This window comes from Nomia melanderi, chromosome 8 (genome assembly GCF_051020985.1).
Source record: "Nomia melanderi isolate GNS246 chromosome 8, iyNomMela1, whole genome shotgun sequence".
NCBI classification, from domain to species: Eukaryota; Metazoa; Arthropoda; class Insecta; order Hymenoptera; family Halictidae; genus Nomia; species Nomia melanderi.
Window position 1 is genome coordinate 6,345,319 of NC_135006.1, and position 20,699 is coordinate 6,366,017.

General features: G+C 40.1%; 1 protein-coding gene across 3 annotated transcripts in view; it reads left to right on the top strand.

Annotated features, from left to right (window-relative positions):
* Window positions 1-258: 258 nt before the first annotated feature.
* Window positions 259-20,699, top strand: part of LOC116426573 (protein Wnt-2) — a 122,038-nt gene continuing 101,597 nt past the window's right edge. For 2 of the 3 annotated variants that reach the window (XM_031975690.2, XM_076369936.1), the window contains exon 1: window positions 17,312-18,933. In XM_031975690.2, the coding sequence (XP_031831550.1) occupies window positions 18,857-18,933 (77 nt within the window). In that variant the 5' untranslated portion in view covers window positions 17,312-18,856. Of the gene's footprint in view, window positions 370-17,311; window positions 18,934-20,699 lie in introns of those variants that run through there. The other variant, XM_076369937.1, reaches the window with a different exon arrangement.

Consider the following 20,699-nt stretch of genomic DNA (forward strand, 5'->3'; position numbering starts at 1 on the left):
TTAAAAGGGAAAGAAAAAAAAAGGAAGGGGGTCTGATCGAGTCCGAGATCCTCCGACGCTGATGATAACGAGGTCCGATGGTTGTTCCGCGAACGACATAGCCGAAAAACCGCACACGGGGCCGGTCGTCAATCGACGACATTCTTTCGTGAGGAGAAAGCGTCGCCCGTGTTTATCGGACGGCCGCGATGATTTATGAAAACAGGGAACATACTAATTACTCGTCCATGTGATCCATCGTTGGGACGTCATCGTCCGCTTGAATCGTGGAGGGACCGGTTGACGAACGCTTTTTCGCGTGCCGTGATGAGAAACTCCAGGCTACTTTGATTCTGCAGCAATGAAGGAGATTAGCCGCTTGTTACTCGGGTAAGTACTATTCGTAATAGTTAACTGACGTCGTACCGCAGAACGCGCGCCGATAATTTAATTATGCTAACCGCGAGACTGATTTCCGTTTCCTCGCTGTGATTAAGCATTCTTGCGGCCGGCCGCGCTCGATAATTCAGGAGGAAAGCTGATTATGCATAATTGCGGAAGAAAGGGAAGAAATGGAGTCCCGTTTGTCGGAGCAGAGCAGCACAAAACTGTCTGTGCATTATGGAAATCGTTGGTTATAGATATAAAGATCTGATTGTCCCTTTGTCTAAAATTAATTTAATGAAATAATTAAATATTAAATTAGAATTTGGACTTCTACACAAAGTTACATTCTTTAAGATTTTCTACGACATTAGTTTAGAATTTTCTATATTTTTGTTTTACGATGTTCAAATGTTAATCAGAACTGAATTACTTTCTTCAGATAATACATATTATAAATGTATATATATTTGTACAGTATCAACATTAAATTTTAACACATTCGAGATTGACGTTTTAAAATAAAGCTTTCCCCAGTAGCCGGCAACTGAAAAATATAAGAATAAGAAAAACACATTTTACGTCATTCTTATCGCTATTATTATCATGACTCACTGTGTGGGTCATCGGCAAATGTCAGTCCTCTTATTTCATCACTTTACTCATTATTGTTTGATAACGGATCATACCGATCTCTCTATATGACCCAGAAGGTGAGTTGCTGGCTATACGGAAGAGATTTTACATGACTCACACGGTGGGTCACCTGTCTCGAATGTGTTGATGAAGACTTTACTTTTCAGAATGAATTTTAAGCAAATAGGAATAGTTGGGACAGACCGAGACTCAAATCAAAAGATGAATCAGGTCGAAATAATAATTCAATCCATATTTGTATCACAAATTATACTTCCACTCTTTTGTTTCTCATAGCCAAAGAAAGATTAAAAGATTCTTTTTCATTTGTTTTGTCTTGGATCAGTAGACTTTATTTACACGATTTTCATTCGCGTGAAACGAATCCACGTGAAACGGATTTTCGCGTAAATTGAGGGTCAGGTGTAGTTTCCTTCGTGTTCTCACGACTTCCCATCGAATTCCTCCGAGGACGTTTGGACGTATCGCGTGGCGGCCCCTGGGATCACGTATTTCCGTGGGCAGGGGCGACTTTTTTCTCGGTGCCGCGCGAAGAAGAGAATGAGGTCCTCGTTTCGCCGTCTGCGGACCGCGCGTCTTCACCCGTGGCTCCCACCTCTTCCTTCCTCTCGTTCCTTTCTCACTTGGTTCCCGGTGCTCTCTTCGAAGCCCGGTGTAACAATGGCTGCCCTCTAATTATCGAAAGACCGCGGCACTTTAAAGAGACCCCGAGAGCCCATCACGGGACCTCCGTTTCGTTCGCTCCTTAAAATTTCTTCCCTTCCTCCTTCACCCTTTCCGCCCCTCGCCGTCGTCGAAATGCTCCGTACATCGCCACCGAACCACGAGTGCAGCAAGAAACAATAAATGACGTGATCGCGACTAGTGAAACATTGCTTTCGTCTCGCGAGATCACCTACCGCGCCGACAGCTGCTACGACGGCTCTTTTTTCACGCGAGGACGAAATAGAAAAGTGACAATGCTAATGAGAGATGTTTTTTCAATGTTGGTGGAGAGTAGAGGAATCGAATTTGCTTTTCAAGAAACGATTGTTTCATTCTTGACAGAAAGAAACGAGATTAATGCATTCGTGATGATTCTGGAATCGATTGTACGAGAAAAGGATGATCGATGAAAATTCAATCTTTCGAGTAATTCTTGATCACTTTCAAGGTGTTTAATGCATTGAACATTGTTTTAAATTGTATATCTTCTTCGGAATCCAAGTAAAATCTTCACCGCTTGCTTGTAGTAATTAATTGAATTCATTTATACTTTAGGTAATATATATGCACGTTATTTGAAAAATATTCGATATTTATAATCATATCGCGTGATGCGATGTTTGCAAAATCTATTTACATTTGTTGCGTTGTTTTAATATTTCTAAAAGTACATGCATTGTGATTAATAATCAAAATTTAAAACAATGAATTATCAAAATAAAAGCGAAAATTAAAAGAAGAAATGTATGATCGTTTCCTCCATTCTAAAAATGTTCGAAATGTCGACAAACTATGGAGATTCTGAAGGTGGGGGCGCAATGCAGTTCGACGCTCTCCTGCCACACTCTCCCAAACAGTCGATCAAGATGTTGGCTTCCGGTTAGTCGACAGTTCGATCGTAGAAGGGAGAAAAGCCACGCCGATAAAGAGAAAATAGCGGTTTCAGGATGGGGAACGCGTTCGAATGGGCGTAACCCAAGCACGCTCGGTTGGACCTGTTGCTCATTGCTTCCTATTAAATACTCGCGCGACCCACGCTGGAAAGGAGTTGGTTTTGCTGTGTTAGCAGCCAATGACTAACGGTGCGGCCGGAGCTCTCTTTCACCGTTCGTTTCTTCTTTCTCTTCCTCTAGCACGCTTTCTCGCCTGACGACCAATGGAAGTTATATTCCAAAGTTTTGACCGGATGTTCGCCGATACCATCGACCGGTGATCGTGTTCCGGATGGGTCTCGCGCGAATTCTGTGTCCTACGTTGTCTTTTTTCGCTCTCGATCCTGATAATTAGTTTGCAGATTTTTCGGAATTTATGGGACATTTGAAAGTGCAAAATTGCATAGAATACAGGCTATATGGATAAGTATATAAAATAGCCAACGTGTAGGGATTTTTATATTTGTCAGTATATATAAAAGCTATTATCTATCGTGATTAAATTTTTTTGAAAATTTGAATTTGACTATTGATAATATTGCAATTTTTATCAGATTTACACAATTACAATTTGTATATAATTGTTTTCCGACTTATTTACTTATTTATTTATTTTTTTCGATTGTATAGTGCGTAATACAAATATTACTTTTATTATCTTGTGTTTTTTATTATTTTTGATGGAATGAGAATTTTAAGTGTAATGAGACAGTAATTGAGTAAGTACATTGAGATCAAAATATGTAACTAATACCAATGTATTGATGTTTGAAGAAATAGTTAGTTCAAAATGTACATGGCATGGGAACTTTCGAAAGTGTTAAATCTTACGTTTAAAAGTGAAAGTTGTTTTGTATATGTAGAAATTATATTACAATATTAATATTTAAGAAGATTTCATTGAATAATAAGTTTCTTTGTAATGATCGTCCATAGAGAAGTTTTTATTACTCTTCACCTTTGATACTTCGAAGAAAAGATGCAAAAGAAAAATATCAAAACGTCAGCTTGTTTTTCATTCAATCATTTTACATAAAAGCTATTTTCTTACATTACACTCCTTATAGTAAAAAATAAACAAATCATATACATTCGTATAACAAAATCAACAGTCATCGATGAAAATAACATAAGATATTGTACAGTTAATAACATTATTCGTATATAAATCGCTCTCATCAACACTGATGCATCACAAAAAACAGATGTTAATACAATAAAAAATGATCTAGAATTGACATTCAGAATAGCCTTAACCAGTTAATAGTAGAATTTAGTTTCAAAAATCTGTCATTATGTGCGCAATGAAAGTCAAGCAATGAATTATATACTTGTCAAACGCAGTAAAAATGATCCTATAATATAATCTGACGAAAAACTAAAGCAAAACGAAGAAGAATTATATGTGTATTTGAAAAAATAACTTATTCGTCGTTGAAAAGTTTAGTAGGATCATTTTGAATTTCGAGATAACGTGTATACTCGTAAAATGCAGTTAACTGGTTAAAAGAATATTTTTTCATTGCCAGATGCCATCTCAAAGCCATACACTCCCATACAATACTCTTCCCTTATACTCAATAACAACGAAACTAACTAATTTAGTTGTTCGCCTTAAACGAGACACCCTGTATACATAAAAAGAGGCAAATAATCGTGATTCGAGAATAAAGGAAGCCGTGTAGCCTGAGAACGAGAGAGATTACCCGCGGAAGCTGTCAGGGTATCGCGTAGCGCACGATTCTACCCTTGTTTCTCTATTATGCTTGTCTTTTCACACAATTTCGATGTTACTCCTCCCCGCCGGTTCTTTCTTCTTCTTTTTCTTTTTTTTACTTCCTCTCGTCTCCCGTCGTCCTTCTAGCGCCTAACACACCTCTCTCGCAATACCTTTCTCCGCGTTTCTATTAGCGGTTTGTATTTCGAGCAGATGTTCCGTCGTCACAATGGTCGGCACACGGGTTAGCCAGTTTCAGTCTCGTAACGGCATTGTTGCGCTAAGACAGAAAAGATTGGGGTAGGCCCCTACCGACCCTTGGCAACGACACCCCGACGAAAACGTGTTTACGAAAGAATCACTGGATGGTGGATTGATTCCTTTCTTCGCGAAGCTAATTTCGACCTCGAAGAGGATCGAGTGTATATAACCATTTTTTTCTTTTGATATACGCTTCTTCGGGGAGTCGTATATTAGATTATTCTTGTATGTTTTATTTTGTATATTAACAACGCAATTTTTTTATCTAAAGCAATTGATCTATATAATTAAGGATTGAAAATGTTTACGTTAGTGCTAGAGAGGATAAAACATTGCTGATAGATACAGACAAAAAATCATCTATAAAAGGATTATAAATTTTATGAAGTATTTTATATATTTATGTGATATATATCGAGGTATATATAAAATATAAAGTCAAAATAAGTTCTTAAATAAAATCAGTACAATAGTAGCAATCTTTATAATTCCTTTCTTTTATAAATCCATGAACTTCAAGTGTTGCAAAATAAGACGTCGAATGCTGGAATATTATTATAAGAGCTTAATGAATGCTTGCGTTTATGAATAATAACTAAAAAAAAAAATCAATGAATGTGCCAGTGGAAATTTTAATGATTCAGAACGTTCATTGAATTTTTTGCCCACGCTTTTGGATTGCACACAAACAGACACAGAGACACGGAAATGGCGAACAATGAAGAACCATTCGCTTTTGTACTCTCGATTAAATCGGCGATTTGCTCGGTTTACCTCACACGTGCCGTAATTAAAGGCGCTGTCATATCCGCTTAGCAGCCGGACGACGCATTCCAGTTTAATTTCACGCTGCACAATGAATGCCACTGGTTCGTCGTAAACGTTATCAGCTCAATCATCGAGTCGTAATGTTCGCCATTCGCGTATTTAACGAGCCCGCATACATCTAATATTTTCACGATCGTTACATGCCTCTTCTATTCGCCGTTAGGAGCTTGTTTCGTCCTTAGAATCTCATTTCCTATCGCAAATCTATTTCCGAATACTGTCGACATTACTCGACATTTGTGAATTCAAGAAACACGCTAGGCTATTTTTAGAGTAAAAATAAATTAACGGGAAACCATTCCATATACTACGCTGATGTTCGCTGGTTGCGGTTAAGTGCATTCAATTAAGCCGCCATTTTGTGGCTGTGAATCGTGTATGTAAACTCAACTATAATTTCTATTTTCTTTAAATATTAAATATATATATATATATATATATATATATATATATATATATATTCTACACTAATTTCGTTTATACTATCCACGAATATTTTTTTCTTATCAATTTCTTTTTTATCCTATTAAATACAAATTATAAAGACACACTACACTAGTGAATTACATAAGCCTATAAAAAGTAGAAATTTCTAAGCTAAGTTGAACCTAAATTATTTTATCGATTACAGTGTTATATACTAGGATAGTATATTATCTATCTTGAGTTCGAAAAATTATACAGTTCGCATAGCACTCTTTACTTTCGCGTCTCACGTACTGGAGACGAACGCGTAATTACGTTTCACCCTGTATGGCAATGAATCGTTGACGCCGAAAGCATGTTTTATCGTCGTCACGCGGTTACGCTGGCCAATCACCAAGAATTTTAACGATTCGTCCATTGAGATGTATAATCATAAAAAGACGGGAATGGACTTCGGATTTAAAGCGTTATAGGACCAGCATTAGAGACAGCGAAATAACTTATTTAAGGGAGTGCCCGAGGAGCTCGACGACCCGGCCATCATAAACGTTGTCCTCGCCTTATACCTGAGCGCGGTTTTATTCCCGCGCGTAGATTAGATGTCCTTTTATTTGGGAATCTTATAAACGAGCTTGAAGACGTAACCTCACCCCCGTTGCTCTATGAATTCGTGAACCATAAAGCGCGATTATTATCGTCATCACCTATTATTCTTCCCTCGCGTCCCTCGTAACGCTGTTCCGCTTTTGCGCCATTTTGTTCTCGCTATCTGATCCCCTTTTCAATCTCTTTTAGTAATCCCCTTTTCTTTACAACCGAAATTTAGATTTTGTAATGGTAAAAATACAAATTAGTATAATATAATTGTGTATATATTTGTAGTAGGTTTCTCTCGAAATTATTTGCGAATGTGTAACTTTTTCAAGTATACAGAGTGTTTCACAAATTTGTGTACAAATCTTATCAATACATAGTTCAAAATGAGACTAAAATGTCATATAATAGATAATTTATAAATAATATACTATAAAATAAATGAAAAAGACAATTTTTCAAGTAAACTGTATCCAATTATATAGTATTTTAAAATACCAGTTTTCATAAATACAGATCTAATATTTAAATAACATTAAATCTATTTGTAATAAAATTTCTTTACACGTAACATTCAATAAATGTCCTTTTCTTAAACATAAAAAGAATCAAAATTTTACACGAAAACGCGTGGAGCACCTTGTATCTACACGTGGATCATCACAAGCATTCATTTACTCCGATTCGCGTGTATATACATACATATTTAAACGGGGGCCCAGTGACAAATCGCCAGTCGCTTTCCAAACGCAAATTTCAATGAAACGAGGGACCGTTTGCGCGCGTACGCATGCGACGGCCGTCAAATCACCGGCAGGATCACCTGTCGATGCCAGATTTACAGCGCTCGGTGGCGAGGTGAAAATTTGTGAATGGAGTTTCGCCGTGCACCGGCTCGCACGCGCACGCCTTCGGTGACAGCATTATTACGGGCCGTTGTCCATAAAGCACTCGGCAATAGGGTCGCGGTATAAATTACGCGATATCATAAAGCTAATGACGTCCCATTAAAGCGCTGCCGCGTGAAATCTGCTGCGCTCTCAAAATTCACGGTGGACAGTAAACATTTTTACGACGCCACGGGACACGAGGGAGACGGGGGTGGGTTGGGGAGGGAAGAAGAGACGGGAACGAAACGGGACGACCACGACGACGCGTACGCGCGACCATAAAACGGGAATCTACAATGAGTTCACATTGTACCATGCCGATCGTGTCCTCCACCTCCATCGTCCTGTATAAACAGCGTTGCGCAACACGACTTCCGGCGCGGACGATTCGTCTAAGACCTCTTATCACCGGGAACAATAACACTTGTATTGCACGGACGAGATTCGCCGTAACACTTCTGCGAACCGAGAGTGTTTTCTCTTCTTGCGTTGCGGCCTTGCTTTTATTTTTTAGTTCTGGTGATGGAAAAATGGGGAGTCGACAGCCTATTGATGGAGATTTATGGAAATTGTCGTTTTCAGGATATGTTTTTAGGAAAATGTGTGCAGAAGAAATGTTTATTTTGTGATTGATTAATCTTCACTGGCGATGGTTTTTTGAAATATTAAAAATATTTTATATAGTCTTATTTATTGTACTAGATTATTGTATTAGAACAATAGAACATTAAAAGTCTTATTTATTGTATTAGAACAATAAAAACAGGTTGTTTTTTGTTATTTAAGTAATTAAATATTTTTTTATGCAAATGTTGTTATTTTCAAGCGATTAAATACCTAAGTAAAGATAAATTAGTTTTGAATGAATAAGTATGTACGTAAAAAATTTAAAATAACCTATTGATAATTTATTGATTTCGAAAACTATAATTAAAGCAGAAATTTGGTACTTGAATGTACAGTTTTGATACAACAGAAATAAAGTACATTATATAAAAAAATTTAACGATAACTATTTTATCATTTACAGCTTTTATGTTTTAGTAATAAAGTAAAGGTTGTAAAAACAAACTTTCTTTTCCATAAAGAAGAATATGGCGATCGGTTTGGAAGCAATCGCGCTGAAAGGCATCGATATTGGAACAACGGGATGGAAACAATTTGATATACCTTTATGCGAAACGCTTTCTCGATCGTTTGTCCTCCAACTCGTGCGTTTGCCTCTCTTTCCGCGGATCCGGTGTATCGAATAGGGATATATGTATTACGTATGTATAAGCCGGTCGAGTGTCTGAAACGACAGGCTGTGCAACCAGACATGATTCCTGCCGTTTGTTCCAGTCATTCCAATAAAATGACGGAATAGTCCTGATCGTGTCGCCTGCGGCATATCTGTTCTGCATTGTACGCGTATTGTACCTGAAGGAAATGCGATTTCCAGTCCTCGTTTATAGATTGAAACTTCCGACAAATGTAAGGGGATTATTATTAAATATATCGTATCGATTATAATAATATTTTTCGACGTGCTTTCTTCGAAATAATTATTTATTTATATTCTTAGATTATTTTCTAGGATATTAACGTTACAAAGTGCACATACTCTTCTATTTTATACTTCGCAATAAAGACTAAAACTTAATTATTATTCATTACACCACTATCGTTCCGATACATTTATAAATACCTATATAAATTCAAAAATAGAAATTAAATACACATCTATTTCTTCTAGTAATGATACCGATAGATCAAATATCAAATACAAACTCTATTATATTTTATTGCCCACAACTTAACCCTATTTTCTTAATTCAAACCTACATACAGCATATAAACGCCCATTTACTATTGATTTTCATAAAAAGAAAAGAGGACCATATGAAAAAAACTATATCACTCCAGAAAAACAAGATTAACACAATCAATCTCTACGAAACTTTCTAAAAAAACGAATCGAATCTATCAAAAAGAGTAATATAACAAAATGTCATCTGTAACTAAATATTTCATAAATCACACATTCCACCTCGTCACCCATCCAACTCTCAACGAATTCCATTTCCAATCGATGAGCAAGAGTCAACCGATTCTTTGGATTCGCGGAAATTCGATCATCATTGCTTCCGTCGCGGTCACTCCGTCCCCCGGTTAGTCGCGAGGGTCGCGCGCGCGTGCACGTACGCGGACCCTCTGAAAACCAAAAACATATGCCGCGCAATTACCAGATAATGATATATAATTAATGGGAATTCACGGGAGAAGGGAACCGAGTAGCGGTGGTTGCTTGTTTCCTCGAAAACCGAAGGGAGCCCGCGCACGCGCGCGCGCGTGCGCGGCCATTAGCGGTCCGCAGATCCTTCGTTCCTTGAATAAAATTCTCATCGGCTGTGTATATTGCTGCCACCCTGCTCTGCCCTCCTCCCCCTACGCCACCCCGTTGTTGTCCATCGGTTACGTTTTCGCATGCCACGGGCCAATAAAGCCAACCAATGTCTCGCGAACGGGTCCTGGGGCTGCAAGGGCTTCCCTGACTGTCGGACATAAAAATGTCGCCTCTATCGCGGGACTCCGTACCTTTTATTTCTCTCCCCCGCCACCTTCTCACCCCCTCTCGCGAGGCCACGGTATCGCGGCCCGAGGTTTTTAGAAGTAAACATCGTGTTATCGTTAACGTTTCCTCCGTCACGAACTTGACGCTCGAATAACGGGGGCTCACTGTCCCGAGCAGCATAACACGCGGCCAGATACACGGCGAGGGTGGAAGTGAATTAGGTCAGTGGCTCTCATTGGTTTCTTCGAGTAGTGTAACAATTGGAGATTTACTTTTTGAATTGTAGGCATGGATTGGTGGGAGCTTTGTGATTGATAATGTTGGGATTAACTTGGATTTGGGAGTTGTAAATAAACTGATTGCGAGTTTATATTTTACGAAGTTTGTATTTTTGATTGTATAAAGATGGATTACTGATTGATATAAGAAAGTTAAAATTTAGTTTGAACCAGAATATTAGCGCAAATGAAAGAAAGATTAATATCATTTCTAAATTAGTTAGGAGATTATTGGTTCATTTATTATACTATGTTTTTTTCACAGATATATTTTTTTCTTCGTTGGAAAACTTTTTTGCAAATATGTACTGTAAGTTGGGAACCACTGTATTAGGTAAATGTGTTCTTTAGAAGTAGAGGCTGCTCTAAAATTCATGGTAAGGAACATTCTAATGTTGAATACTTGAAGTTTTCAATAAAATAAACGATTATATAATCGTAAAGCTTTCATTAGAATCTAGAAGATATCGCTGTACACGAGGTGCCCTGTAATTGACAATTCAATTAAGGAAGGCAAAATATTATATAAAAAAGTTAATCAATAATAGACTAAATTTTGCCATTTTTAACAGTAATAGTTAATCTAATATTTAACTTTTCTTCAAAATACAAAATTGCCTTGTTAGTCATGTGTAATTTTGATTTATGTCATAGAACAAAACAAGATTTATAATCCCCCTAAACATCAATCGCACAATAATTTAATCTGCACCCGAATCTTTCGTTACAACAGATCTCGAAAATAATAATCGAATAGCATGAGCTCACGGATTTATCGAACCGAGAGATTAACAGAACCTTTCGCTCGTAAACAAAGCTGAAAAAAGAGAGCAGTAAATAAAAATAGGGATCCGTAGATTTCTTCCGCAATAAAATCCTTCGCTTCCTCCATAAAAATGCTTTGATAATTTCTGTTCAACCCTCTAAATTAATCAGGCGTCCGATTTTTGCGCGCTCGCGCTCGGCCTCACAAGTACAAATAAAATCGTCCACGAATATTTTACACGGCCAATGAAAACCGTCACAGGGGGGAGAGGAGGTGCGTACGATTCTATAATTACGTTCTAGCACTGAAATAGTAAGTTCATGGAAGTCGTTAAAAGGCAGATACTCCATCTGGCGAAGCGATTCTCGCCGAGATTCGCCGATAAATACGCGCAAGGGACGGCGCAAGGCAACAAAAAAGAATTTCGTAATTGTAATAAGCAACGCGGTTTACGAGCGGAGCTACCACGAAAACGATCGGTCCAGATTACCGGAAAAAAAATTTATCGCTCGAACTGAATCTCGCCTCTGTTACTTAACGCGGATTTTATTGCACGCATTATCGGCGTGCCGGGCCGAACGCGGTATCGGCAAGTTCAATCGGGGTACGTCGTGGCGCGTGACCGTAAATTTTCGTCATCGTGCGTTCAAATCACCGGTGCCCATTTTTCGTGGAGTCTTAGATAGGCGCTACGGGCGCTAAACGTTCACTGGTTTTCTCGCTTAGCGTCGTTCAACCGTTCCAATCTTCTTTGTACTCGCAAATGAGAGATTTGTAAAATATACATCCTAAAATTGCATTGCGAAATTTCTAATAAATTTATAACGTACATCTATTTATATATAAAGAGTACATAAGAATTCAAATGAATTGAGTAGAAGGAAGAAAATATATGTTAGATAGGAAGTTTATGATTATACGTTATTTTAAAAAGTAGATGTTATATAAGTTTACTTTAACCGTTAGTACGTTAAAAAATAAAAAAACGAGAAACACTTCTGTAGGATGCATAAATCCGGAGTTTAATTAAGATTCAGAATATTATAATTCTTGGTTAATGCTTCATTTATAAAACGTCCAGAAAAGGGGCTAATATTTCAACCCATGCTTCCCAATATGGAAGTCTCCGGGTAACGAAGATCAATTTCAGCAGGTATGTTAATTGTTTCACGTTTTTCTCCGGCAGTACGGGTGAAATATACGACACGTTCAGGTGGGCGAGATCGTCCACCGATTTCTGTTCCCGATCCTGAACGGAACCGATCGCAAAGATCTACGGAGCTCTCGAACGTTTTCAGCTATACGCGGACGTTCAACGCTCTCCAGGATCGAGCCGAGGCACACCCCTCGTACATCAAGCCTGCCTCAAGTCGAACGAGTAGATCGACCGATCCACCCACGAAATGAATCACGGCCGTGCGCCGATAGGATCGAAAATTCACGCGCGGATACGTATCGGTCATTCTGCCTTCAGTGCATTATGGCCTGATACAAATGAATTTTTTCTGGTAATTGAGTTCTCGAGGGTGAGCGGTCTTTGGCCAGAGAAATCAGTGGAGTGAAATACGATAAGGGTTTTCGAGGATCCTTCGGCCAATCTTTATGTGAACGATCGTATTCGAAGGAAGACTACGTTGAACAAACAGTAAATAAATTTCTATTTATACAAATTATACAATCTTCTATTTGATTTTTAGGTTCCTTGATTTCTTATTTGTTCTATTCAAATTACTTTTTATGTGGAGCACATGTATACGCGAATTGCCTTTTTAATCATCTGTGTAATTTTATGTAGCTATTTTACGGATATTGTGATAAATGTAATATTGGTCATTATGTATACGAATGATATATCTTGTGCTTATTTGCATATTATATTGTTATTTTCTAAGCTCCTCATAATACTTTCATTTTATTTTACCTTTTAGCTATTGTTTGTACGATATTAATAACACAATTACATGTCACGTAACGAAATACTGTATGCAGCTTATGTGAACAGAATTTAGCATTTCAAAGCCAAACCGGTAAATTGCTTTTCAAGCCGTAATCAAACGAGCATAGTTCCAGTTAATGAGCCTTTCATAGTGAACAGCGTTTTCTCGGTAAAGAAAACTCTTATAACATGAAGATAGCATAATTAATGTTCCTAAACAATAGACGTACTCGCCACAATGGTAAATTACATAGGCAAGCGTTAGCCCGGAAAACTCTCGAATCGCAAATTCACGGCACACATCCTTGAATACAGACATCTGTTAAGATTAATAAGTTCCGGCATTCGGTGCTGGACAGCCGAAAGTAAAATAAGTAATAAATAGCCGATACGAGATCTAAAGCGTTACGCTATATATTTGCATTTTACGCTAGAACCGCCGCTACGTGGTGTGCGAACGTAGACATGCGCGAAGATAAATGGAGTCGAGCACAGCGAACCGCGTAATTTCAATGCTGGGCTACTGATTCATTCGACATTGTATTTGTTTCCTATCTGGGCAACGCGGGACTGCGAAATCACATTGTTTATGCGTTTCTAAACCCGCGTATTGTTTCGACGCTTAAATCTTGCGAAAAATAGTTCTATGCTTTTTTCGAAATCCTTTCATGGAATTCTGAAATTCTGTGTTACAAAGTAATGTAGTACTAAAGATGGAAATATTGTAACATTAAGTAATTTATATTTGTATTATACCATTACGTTGCTATTCAATGGTGAATTTATTTAATTTATGACTAGAGACATTATATAATAGAATTGTTTTCCAAGTAAGTTTTATGTGTACTTTTTCTTATTGATTTTAAATGCGTTCATTACTCTTTATTACGTTTTAATAATTATCTGATTTTTTGGAGACCTTTATAACTTATGATTACATGAAAATTTATAATTTATAAATGTGAATTATGTTTTGTAAAAATTAGTTACACTTTATATTCTTTCCTTTGTATTATTTCTGTCTTCCTAAATATTCCAGATTTATTCTTGATTATATAAATTTATAAATGTCGCATAATAAGGATGATACAATGAAAATATTTCAAATTATGATGATATAACCAATTTGTGTTGGTTACTATTGTTAGGAATAAAAGGAGTTTAGTTTAGTAACCGCGATTCATGAAAACGTCCGGTAGCGGCATTGCGAAGTGCGATCGAGGATCGGTAAGGGGAGCAAGAAACCGCAGAAGAAAGGCGACACCGCGTCGAAAACTGGAATACCTGTCAGAAAGCCATGAGTAACACGACGGACACCGTTTGGACGGTAGCAAGAGCGAAATTGACGCGCGACCGAGGATCGGTGACGTAAGATCATCGAATATAGACGTAAATATTGATTTAATCTGAATTTACAGCAGTGGTATAGGCGCGTCTCGAAGAAATCGTCCATCGCCGATACCGTAGCAACTGTGACAGTTATGTGAAAAAATATCAAAAAGATTCTTATTCTATATAAGTGTGACCATTACATTTAAGATAGAATTTAAAAAATTGTTGAAAAATAAAATATGAGGACACTTAAAAAAGTGTTTGGCATTTGATTTTAATGTCTTTTTCATTAAATAGATTGCATTTGTTCTCATTGGAAGATTGTTACAATCTCTGCAGTGCCTGATCATGGATATTTGGAATGATAAAGATATTTATTTATAGCTATCCGTTCCAATCTTTATTCTCAATATTTGCATTATTTTCATTATTAAAACAAATCTTTCATTGCACACTGTTACTGTTTAGCGCAATAGGTTCACTATTTTTCTTCTCATTTCATAAAGAAAGATCCTACGCACCAATGAATTTAAAGTTTTTTGAAATCTTCTCCGTCTTTCTAAAGCTTCTTCATAAATTTGTTTAACAATTCTCACTACTTTGTCGTTTAGTGGTCATTTTCCGCACATAAAGCTATTATGGGCTTGTACGCAATACCGACTACACTTATAGGTTCGTTTTGCAACTTTCCTTGCGCGTTTGTCATATTCTTCACCGCACAATATATCTGATAATTGTTTACAAAATTTGTAAGTTTCGTAAAACATTTACTACTTGTATCAAATATTGGCGACAGTTCAGTATAAATACTGAGCTTGTTCATCATTTTCATTGACAACCAGCAAGAAAACAATTACCAATGTATTTAATCAAAATATCCAAAATTGCGTCAAGAATACATACTCGATCCACCATCAACCCCAAGAAGAAGCTTCGCTTTCTGGTCCCCTAAACGAAAAGGCCTTCAAAAACCGAACAATTACGCATTCGGTATATAGACTTGTTCAATAACCGAAACTAAACCAAAACGGGGGGTTACAGTGAGTGAAAGGTCGTTCATAAAACGAGATACAGGCGGAAAACAATTCGGAAACGGGAGGGTAGAGGAGGAAAGAAAGCAAGAGGGAGAGCTTCTCTTTCGAAGCAGCAGAGAAAGCGCGTAGCAGGAGGAGGAAGAAAAGATACGAAGAAGGTAAAACCGAGGGAAGGGAAAAAGAACACTGTACTCGCATAAGAAAGAGCGAAAGGGAGAAACGCGTACAGTACGTAAAAGACAGAGAGGGCGAGACAGAAAGAAAGAGAACCAGAGAAGATCAAGGCACAAAGAGAGAGAGAGAGAGAGAGAGAGAGAGCGAGAGAGAGAGAGAGCGAGAGAGAGAGAGAGAGAGAGAGAGAGAGAGAGAGAGAGAGAGAGAGAGAGAGAGAGAGAGAGAGAGAGAGAGAGAGAGAGAGAGGAGAAAGAAAAAGAGTCGAGAAAGAGAGCGACCGAGGCGAGGTAGGATCGTAGAGGTAACATCGTAGAGGCTGGGACCTGATCCCAAAGGTAGGAGGACTTGGGTTGGCGAGGCCAGTCCATCGCGGGCCCTCCTCTCGACCGAACGCGCTTTACTTTCTGCCCGCTCGTTCAAATTCCCATGTGCACGGGCGCCGAGTGTTCCCCGTTCCGCCTCTCCCCATAATGCCGGCCTAACCCCGTAGAGATGCGAGCAGTGCTCTCCTACCATTACCGGTGACTGTGTCCTGGTACCCCGGTGCTACCGCTGCTATTAGGCGGCGGTGGGTAGGTGGTGGTGGTGGTTGGTGGTTGGTGGTGGTGGTGATGGTGACCGGTGGCGGTGGTGGTGGTGGTTGTCACAGACTGCGTGGTGGTCGTGTGTCGCTGGACACGGTGGTGGTCGACGCGTTACCTTGAACACCGGGTCACACACCTTGCACAGTTACCCTCTGCTCCAGTTACGGAGCGCTCCTCCGGGGAGCATTGTGTTTGCGATCACGAGCATCGGCCACGTAATCCACCCTTAGTTGACAATCAACGGATTATCCGAAAGATTGGACATTTTCAACGTACCAAGAAGAAGGAGAAGAAGACGAAGAAGAAGAAGAAGAAAAAGCAGAAGAAGAGGAAGAGGAAGAAGAAGAAGAAGAAGAAGAAGAAGAAGGAGAAGAAGAAAGAGAAGAAGAAGAAGAAGAAGAAGACGAAGAAGACGAAGAAGAAGGAGAAGAAGAAGAAGAAGAAGAAGAAGAAGAAGAAGAAGAAGAAGAAGAAGAAGAAGTAGAAGAAGAAACTTGAAGGAAAGCTGAGTATTTCGAGAAGAATATAATCAAAGGCAAGAACGACACAAGAAGACACGCGAGAGACAGCAACACCGGTGTCGAGATCTTCCCGCGATAGCGCGCGCGGCGCGATGGCGCGCCGTAACGGGTGATGACTAACGACGCGTCAAGTGTGCGGTAACATCGGGGCAGAAGAGACGAAAAAGACGACGGGCCGAGGACCGGAGAACATTGACAACCCTGTTTACACCTATCCGTCGCCTCGAACGAACAGCGGCGCACCGGAGCGGAGAAATCGATCATGAAATTTTAATTACAACATCGATAACAATCCGGGGAGCGGTCGACCGGTGTTGGGATCGGATGACACGCGTCGCCTTGAAAGCAGCCACGCTCCAGCCCAAGGTCCATCGGCGTCGGACGTTAGTCGTCGATCGTCCCTGAACGGAATCGCAAACCTCTTGTGCGAGCCGAATAAAGCCTTTTAAACGCTTTTTCTGCCATTCACGGGGCCCTGTACCACCGCGCCACGCCACGCTACGCCGCGCCGGCCAGCTGTGTGTAACCGTTCATCGGGAACCGCATACAAATTCTTCTTAACCGGGATAAAGCCGTGTGTTCCGGTCGCGCTTGAAAACGCGAGACGCGAGGCGACGCGGACCAGCTACATATTCGAAAAAACTTGACAAAAGGGAACAATAAGCCGGAGAGCGTCGGGACAATAAGAACCGGTAGCACTTGTCGAGGGGCGGAGGTCGGGCGAGCGGGAGGAGGGAGGGAGGTTAAAAGGGGGCTAACAACACCCGACGAAAAGGAATTCCTCTTCGTTAAGCTAGCCAGAAGGAGAGGAATCCTTGCCGGCGGAACGGGAAAAGAGGAAGACCTGGAACGCGTGGACGGGAACCGAGTTTCGCCTCTCGTGACTTCGTGCGGCGCCGATCGATCACGCCGGATCCGGCGATCTTGACGCGGCGATCGACGGGATTCTAACGCGGCGTCCAAACCGCTGGTGTGTATCGTGATGACGAGTCGGCCGATAAATCCTCGCCAAGGAATCGTTAGCGACGGGACAACAAGAAGACGACATCCTCTCGCGTGCGCTCTGAATGCGATCCCTTCGCGGTAATAATACGTCGCGTGAGCGGCTGGCTATCTACGATCGTCCAGGAAGCCCGTCTATAAAACCGACCGATAATCGCCGGGTGCTTAGCTGTGTGTGTCGTTTTAATTAGTGTTCGTTCGATAACAACGCCCAGCCGAACCGGGGAGACTCTCTGCACGCCCGATCGACGTGTCCCGTCGCGTTCGTTAGGACACCTTCGACTGGAGATATAGACCCCCATCTTCCGGATAGAGGATCTTATCTGCTGATGTTCCTGGAAATAAGCTTCCCACTGAAGGAGTGAACCGTTCGGTGGCCAGTCGATGCCAATTTATGGCAAAGATAGCCTATGGAAAGCTAAGCTCACGAAAGGATCATCATCCAGTGGGAGTCTACTGTTGGTAGATCGGAATTAGAGGATTTCAGCACGCGAAGAGATAGGACTCTGGATGATTCTATAGACGCGTCGAGCTAAAGGATCCCGCTTAAAGGGCAAGCCGCTTGAGTATTTGGCGATCACAAACACTCCGAACGGGCCCAGTCGAGCGGCGGAGGCTGGACACACCACTTGACTCGGTTTTTCTAAATGTTGTCCGTTCGGTCCCGCTGTTTCGCGTGCGAGGAGCGCACTACGCGGCTTTGTCTTGGCGAGAACCGCCGCGGCTCTAACGAGGCCCGGCCTCTATATCGCGTGGAAGAAGGGACCCGCGGCGGAATTGCGGGCCCGTGAGTGATTCACGTTGCTTCTAAGACGATCTCGCGCGCACCGAGAGCGAGAATCGCCCGGAGCGACCGGTTGATTGACGTTTAAACGATCGAGAGGGAACAACGGAGAGGGTGCTGCTCGCGGAGGAAACAATTGCCGCGCAGATTTATGGATGAAGAGGGGCGGTGAAGGAAAGGGGGAGCAGTGTTGTTGTGTGCACCGGTAAAATCGTCGGTGCGATTTATTTTTTTTTCTCTGTCTTTTATCGTCAGTCGTCGATCGATGAAAACGGGATTATCGGGGTTCGCGGAGGATCAGAAAGGCTCGTCGCGGAGATCGATGAGAGAAATTGGTGCGGGGCATCGTTCGACGACCTGCCAGGGGACCGTGAAACCTGTGCCGTGCCACTGAAACGACGACGGACAACCGGGGCCTGCGCGTGTCCGGTCGGGTTGACCGCGGAACCGTGAAAACTCGTCGCGTGCACATCCGTTTTTCTGGAATTCTATGAAACAAGGGGATTGTGATGTAAGAGATGCGTCGTGGTGACATCGCGGCAACCGCGATAGCCCTTCTCATTCTTGGGCAGATCCAGGGACCACGGCAGACAAGGTAAGGGATCTTTGAAAGCACTACTGTAGGATTGTATACTGGGAGCTCCAGCAGTTGTTAGGTGTAGCGAGTAATTTTGTCGTATATCGTTAATACATGGGATAATTACAGGACTAGACGAAAGCCGAATGAGCTTCATTGTTTTTTTTAAATGGTTAACATAATAGCGCGTATAAGTTCATTATGTTTGTAATATTGTATCGAACGCTGCTCGCGAGAATTGTAAGAAAGTGATTTACTAGGTAGTATGAGGTTTGAAAGTGGTGATTATAGGTAATATTGGGTTAAACGAGATGTTTTTGTAGTTAATGCTGATGCTGTGTTTTCCTAATTATGTGTTGCACACTGTGGTGCAGTTCGTATAAAGTATTTAACTATTTTTTTCTGGTGAATTGCTGTCATTTGCTTGGTACCTTTATGGTATTGTATAAAATGATTAAAATGTAAGATCATATCATCGTGAAAAGTGGAACAAATTTGTGATTTACCTCAATAGAAAGGGGTGTAATTTTTATAAGGAAATTGGTTCCGCCAAAATCAAGTGTGATAAAATTAATTCGTAGAATTGGGAAATGCATTCTACGTATGGAAGTCATATTAAACAGGCAATTGAATTATACAATGAAATTACTCCGTTTTTTCAAAAATAATGCAAACGCACAGAATTTGTTAAGGTTATTGTTTTGATTATAAAGAGTATGGAAACTTCTTGCTCTTTCGTTTTTGTATCGTTCATTTATTATTTATGAGAAAAGCGTTGGTTAGTATCTGTAGAAACATCCTACACAGGATTTTACTCAGACAGGAACGGTTTGTATGGTCGAAGTCATTCATGTTGTACCAGCATTTAAAATCGTGTACAGAAGTTTTAGTTAATAGAATAAAACTGTATTCTATATTAATATAACATATTAATAGAATACATTTTTACGCACTTTAATAGAAGGACAATTTTTATGTGCTTGAAACTGTAGGTAGAATTTAAATTTTGCAGAAAAAAAATCGTTTCTTTTGAAGTTAAAGTAATCGTTCAAACTTGCTAGACAATTTAAGTTTTGTGAACAATCAAAACTTTCAATATGGAAAATGTACTAAACGTAAGTCGCCAAAAGTTTTAGTAACACAAATAGTTAAGTAACATAAAAAATAAGCAAATAAATAAAAAATTACACTACTGAATAATTATTAAAAGGATAATTATCCTTAATACCTCCAATCTCTACTATGAAATTTCCATTATTCATCTCACATTGAAAAAGCTGTTTAAAAATACTCAAATATAACTCTTCAACAAACAACGATACGCACCCCAGAGGATCAAAATATTCTGTATTTTAAGAACCGCCGGTAGCATTAGCATTTGTCGACAGCTCATTCATTTGCATTCAGGTAATCGAAAGCAACCCCTGCGTACGAACTTGCATATCCCCTAGGCTTGAAAAAGAAAGAAAAGAAATAGCGACTTTATCATCGTTGTTCGAAGCTCGCATTACTCTCGGCACGTACCTATTCGTTTAGCTACGAAAAAAGGGGGTAGTGGCGTGGATGTGACATAAAGTAGCTTTCCATGTTGTCGGGCCAACAATGCGCACAAAGACGAGGCCCTTTTTTTCGTAAAATAAGAGACAAGCCGAATGCCAGTAGGAAAAGAGAGCGACCGCCGGCACGCAACAAGGCTCACTGAAGCGAGGTGATCGCGTTGGCCTCGAGGGATCCAGAAAAAAGGGACCACCTCGATCGAGATTTGGTTTCGTCGTTCGGTTTCG